The sequence below is a fragment of the Triticum aestivum genome, chromosome 6A (genome assembly GCF_018294505.1).
Source record: "Triticum aestivum cultivar Chinese Spring chromosome 6A, IWGSC CS RefSeq v2.1, whole genome shotgun sequence".
Taxonomy (NCBI): domain Eukaryota; kingdom Viridiplantae; phylum Streptophyta; class Magnoliopsida; order Poales; family Poaceae; genus Triticum; species Triticum aestivum.
In genome coordinates, this window is record NC_057809.1 from 555,389,904 (window position 1) to 555,395,420 (window position 5,517).

Below are 5,517 nucleotides of genomic sequence, written 5' to 3' on the forward strand. Positions count from 1 at the left end.
ATTAACTTGGAAAGCGCTTCAATATCACACCAGCGTTCCATGCATTTCCCTTATTCTGCATTTCACTGTGACACCGCAGACATCGCCGGGCTTCCTCTTGTTCAACGCTAGACTTTTATTTCAACGCTAACCACTGCAGTTTTGTTAGTTCTGAATCTCTACATTTTCGGTGTCATCTTTTTGACCTTGCCGGCCCTATCTTTTCCAGAGTAGTAAAGCAAAAGGTTTCTGCTCGCACATGACACAGGGGACATGCTCGCGCATCTCACAGTCCCCGGAGCCATCTCTTTTACTTTATTAAGCTGACAACTATATAATTGGTTATTGATGTTAGCTGGAGGTCACCTGTATGGTTATCAACTGCGAACCAGGGCTTTGCACACGTGACCTGCGAGTATATCCCTTCCCTCGGTATTTTAATGAAGTACTATGCATGTCATTGGCTGCTCGAATTTCTGCTGTAAATTCCCACCGTGAGCACCAAAATGATACTAGTAACAATGTTAGTTTCCGAACAATGCTCTCTTACATTAATACTCCCTCCGTAAACTAATATAAGAGCGTTTAGAATACTAAAGTAGTGATCTAAACGCTCTTATATTAGTTTACAGAGGGAGTAGTAAACTTTTTTCATTCAACAAATGAAAGAATTTCATCTCAACGCCTCTACAGGCACACAGATTAACATCAGCACGCGCGTGGAAGGTGGAACACTCTCCACACAGCAACAACGCCACCGCAACTATAACTACACACACACCATCATGGTCCTACACGTACGAGCCTACCCCAAGGTGGAGCAGGCGGACGTGTCGGGGTCGACGAGCGCCGGGACCAGGTATTTCCGGCCGTGGGCTCCGTTCGCGTTGAAGCTGGCGCCGGTGGCCGGGTCCACGAGCAGCGAGCCGGCGTAGCCGGGGTACGCCCCCTTGCCGTACACCCCGGCGCACGCCGTGGCGGCCTCCAGCGGCGCCTCGGCGGGGCCCTGGAAGAAGCCGTTGCCGAAGGGGTTGGTGACGGTGCCGACGATCATGGACGCGAGGGACACCACCATGCCGTCGACGCCGACGTCGCCGTTGGGCGGCGCGAGAGGCGCCGTCTGCGGGCCGTACTGCGGCTGGTGGAACGGCCACGCGCACTGCCCGGCGCACTGCGTCGCCGGGTTGCCCACCCACACGTACGCGAACCGACCCGCACGGGACCGCGGGGACGCGCCGTGGGAGCCGCAGCGGCTCATGCAGAAGCCGTCGACGGCCACGTCGTCGGCCGTGAGCACCACGTTGATGGCGCGGCTGGGCCCGCCGCGCGCCGCGAGCCGGACGAGGTCCCGCTCCCGGAGGTGCTTGCCGAGGGAGTAGGACCGGTCGAAGACGTGGGAGCCGAGGGCCAGCGCCGGGAAGCGGGCCTTGGAGCTGGCGTAGTACTTCTGCGCCGTCTTGAACCAGGTGGCCACGGACGGCTCCGGCTGCGGGGCCGGCGCCGGGGACGCGGAGGCGAGCGACGAGACGAAGTCGGTGACGATGGCGCGCTGCGGCGCGGAGAAGTTGCCGTACCAGACGAGGTTGACGGCGATGCGGCCGGAGAGGAGCGCGCCCTTGTGGTACTTCATGGTGATGGGCTGCTCCTGCACCAGCGCCTGCAGCCTCCTCGTGGCCCCGCAGGACTGCAGCAGCATTGCGCACACCACGAGCGCCACCGCCATGGAACCGAAGGACGCCATTGCCGCAGCTCTGAGGCGGTGGGTCTCTCCTCCTCTTGCCTAGGATGCTCTGTATCAGCTCGTGAGCCGGTGATGGACTGGTGGGGAGTGAGCTCGGGTTTTATAGAGGGAGAGACAGTGGAGCACCGCAAAGGTGGTGGGCATGGTACCGAGGGACGGGGCACCGCGTGACGTATGAATGAGGGGCGCCGCTGGCTTCTTTCTTTCTGCGGCCAAAGTAAAGACGGGGGCGTCCTTGGCCCGAACGGTCACTGACAGCTGGCTTTTCGCGTGCTCCTGCTCGCGCCCAGCTGTGGCCGCGAGGCCGAATGACCCTTTTGCCCCGTCGCTTTGTCCCTCGGGGACCGTTGCGTGAGCGCGCCCGCGCGCGACGCCGCGGGGGCAGTTCGGTGATCGCGGCCGGACGGGGTAAAGTGGGGGCTGCGGGAGTGGGTAAAAGCAGGGGTTGGCTTCTCGAGGCGTTTGAAAGCTGCTTCGCTCGCTCGGCTGGGCAGCACGGGAACGGGAAGGAATACGAACGTTGGGTGCGGGCCGGGCCGGGCCGGGCTGGGCAGCTCCAGCTTTTCTGAAGTACGTTGCGGGGTCACTCGCGGGCTGCTTCCTGGATCCGGTGTAGGCAGGCACAGTGCACTGGGGGTACTTCGGTACTGTCGGAGCACAGTATAGCAGGTTTGTCCGTCGCGGCTGCCTTTGCCACTGGCGTTGGGCTGGCGCTTGGTGGAATGTGGTTGGCAAAAGAAGCGAGACGAGACCGTGGAACAGTGCTCCTTATGTTAACCCATGGCCATCTGCACGGAAATGGTGGATCGGGCGGAGCAGCTGGCCGTCGATCTGCTTCAGCGACGCGATCTGGCAGGTCTCATGCACTTTTTTTTTAGTAAAAGGTCTCACAGCACTTCAGAAATGCATTTACCGCGTTGGTCTTTTCAGTTCTCAGGCCCTACTAGCAAATAGTGGGTTAGAGGGTATGACGACCCAGTAAAGCTGATGGGCGAGTTAAGGCCGCCCCAGTCTCCCGTGTCCTCCCGGATCCTCGCTGCGCGTATTATCATTAGCCTGCTAGGCCCATCTTGGTAGGGCACCGCCCAAGCGAGCGAAAGTGCAGGACCCACTGGCCGGCCCATCTCCGTAGGGCGCGATCCGCACGTTTTAATGCGCGCGATAGGGCGCCATCCCATCCTCATCCGATCCGACGTGTTGTTTCCGGCGTCGCCTAGAGATCTGCGTAGCGTAGCGTACGGCTAGCCGCCAGCTGGTGGTGAAGCGGCTAGGCGCGTCGCCGGCCGGACTGGCCCCACGTACTACGCCTCACGACGCGCTCGTGAGTGAATCCGCCCGCTCACTGCTCGTCGAGCACCAGCACCAGCAGCCGCTGCCGGACAGACGGCCGCCCGCCAGGCGCCAGCCGTGCAGCCGGAGGGACACGCGTGCGCACGTACGTGGACGCGCAGGCCTACCTGTCAGAAGGGCCTCGTGGGCGCCCGTGGGCCGTTGGATCCATCTGTGGCCTAGTGAGTGAGTGTGGGAGTACGTGCGTGCGTGCGTGCATGTCTGACAGATCGTGCCCTCTCGATCGACAAATATTTTGTCTTCCCCTTAAAAAAAGACAAATATCGTGTGCCCAGTCATCAACAATGATGATAAAATCCTGTTTTCACTCGCATTTTGGCGTACGTGTCTGCCGAACACAGCAGGAGCGGCAGCAGCTCTCGTGTTCCTTTCGAGCGAATGATTCAGGCCAGCTGGGCGACGCCGACGACGCCTTGGCATCTTCTGCTCCAGGAACGTTCGGCCAGCCATCATCATGAGCGACCTTGTGGACGGTTCGGCGATTGTAGCTCCGCATGGCCCCGTTGCCACACCGGCCACCGGCAACGCGCCCGGCGTCTTCCCGTTTCCTCGCACGGCGGGCGGCCAGCCACTAGCCAGCTCAATGGCATTCGGCGGTTTGGCAGGCTGCTGACAACGCCACAGTACCGTCGTATCGCCGCTCATGGCGTTTCCCTTGTTTTCGCCCGCCTCGGCGCGATCTCAGTCGGGTCGGCGCCGCGCCGTTCCAAAAGAGGAGGAAAAGATCGCGTGGGCACCCGTAACGGTTACACTCGTAGTACAATCTAGTATCCCAACTTTCTCCGGCATTCAAGTGGCAATGATCTGGATATATAATCTCCTACAGCTCCGTTAGTGTTAGGAGCACCTAACCGTGCACAATGATGGCGTGCTACCGTTTTACAGTCAGGAACAGTCTAGCAGCGCGTTAAGCTCGCGCCCAGTACGGGTCACTACTCCCGGGGGTAGTACTACTACTGAACATCCATAGCTCACCCTGGAAACTGCACCGTTTTACTGTGCAAAGTACTGACTTACTACACCAGTAAAAACACGGGTGATGTGGCTGTGGCTGATCGTACCTGACGAGTACTTACTTGATCATTACCCATGGTAGGTATTTAATTATACCAGCCGGTCGGAAACAGGCCAGTGAATACGGAGTAACGACGCGTATGATGATGCCCATAGTTATGTACGCGTACGTACCACGTCCGGCCGCGCATACGGCACAGGTATGCAGTGGCGCTGCTGCTACGTCCGTCCATCCATCCTTAATGCAAGGACAGGGATTGGGCGCCCAGGCTGTCGCCTCGTAGGACGTCTCTGTGGCCACATTAAACCGGCTGCCCGCGCTGCGCCGTGTCTCTCGCGTGTCTCCCCTGTCCTGTAGCTCCCGCACGCGTGATCTTTATCTGCGTGGGATGCACTTGGACTTGCGTCGCGCACGACTGCATCGGATGCTCGTAGAGAGTAAAATAACGAGTAGTAGTACAAAGCATGTTGATTTGTGAAATGGTCTGCCGCTGAATGTGGGTGCCGCTAGCTTTTGCTGCTTGTAGTCCTACAGACGCTGGAGTGGTTTTGCAGGTTTTTTACTCGCTAGGGACCGGATAGGCATGGGGACGCCGCATTCCACGGGCTTTGGCTAGTGTTTTAGTTTAGTTTTGTAGCAATAGCAATGCATATTTTAGTAGTAGTATAAGATAATCCACCCGGGTTAATTTGGTTTACAAACGGTCGCCCGATTGTCAACGCCAATCCTTAGACCTTAAGAAGATCTGATGGGTGTTTTGGTTAGACACTTGGAGAGAGCACTTCGTTCTAGCAAGAACGTTTTTGTTCCGAAACTGTGTGTGTCATCCGCAACCTTGGCTGGTAACAATTGTTTTGCGCACCTTATTGTGCCCATGCCATGGGTGAGTCGACGATCAAACACATTGGCTGAAATAATGCTCTCTCCTGTTACAATTTACTTCAGTTGTTAAACTTTTAAGGTTGCCTAAGTTTATGAAAAAACATGTTATCATCAACAACATCAACTTAGTTTTATTAGATTCACTGTATGATATATTTTCATGTTTTATAAAAATAACAGAAAAGATATAGAGAAGGACAACCCATTTTATTCCCCCAAAAAATTTCCGCTAGAAGGAGGGCTTGAACCTCCGACCTTGTGGTTAACAGCCACACGCTCTAGCCAACTGAGCTATTCCAGCTTTGTAATGATATTTGCATTTGATGTTATAGACATTAGCATATTTCTTAGAACATTTACAGTCGAATCCTTCAAACCATCTCTCATACACCCGCGGACGTGCTCGATCGATGACCGAACAGGAGAGAGAAGGAAAAAAAGACCCAACCGGACTCCTCATATCATCTTTATATGTCCGGGCTGTCCGCGAACCCTCATATCCATCCCAGATGTAGGGAGGATATGAGGGCTCGCGGACGCGCCCAGTCAG

The 5,517-nt window shown here is 56.6% G+C and overlaps 1 protein-coding gene and 1 non-coding gene across 2 annotated transcripts; both read right to left on the reverse strand.

Moving 5' to 3' along the window:
- Positions 1 to 617: 617 nt before the first annotated feature.
- On the reverse strand, positions 618 to 1,840 carry LOC123128455 (protein PHOSPHATE-INDUCED 1 homolog). Its single transcript, XM_044548456.1, has one exon. It carries the CDS (start codon positions 1,718 to 1,720, stop codon positions 785 to 787), a length of 936 nt encoding a protein of 311 aa, XP_044404391.1. The 5' UTR covers positions 1,721 to 1,840; the 3' UTR covers positions 618 to 784.
- Positions 1,841 to 5,194: 3,354 nt separating this feature from the next.
- Positions 5,195 to 5,268, reverse strand: TRNAN-GUU (transfer RNA asparagine (anticodon GUU)). Its single transcript has one exon. It is a non-coding gene; the product is annotated as a tRNA-Asn (tRNA).
- Positions 5,269 to 5,517: the final 249 nt, after the last annotated feature.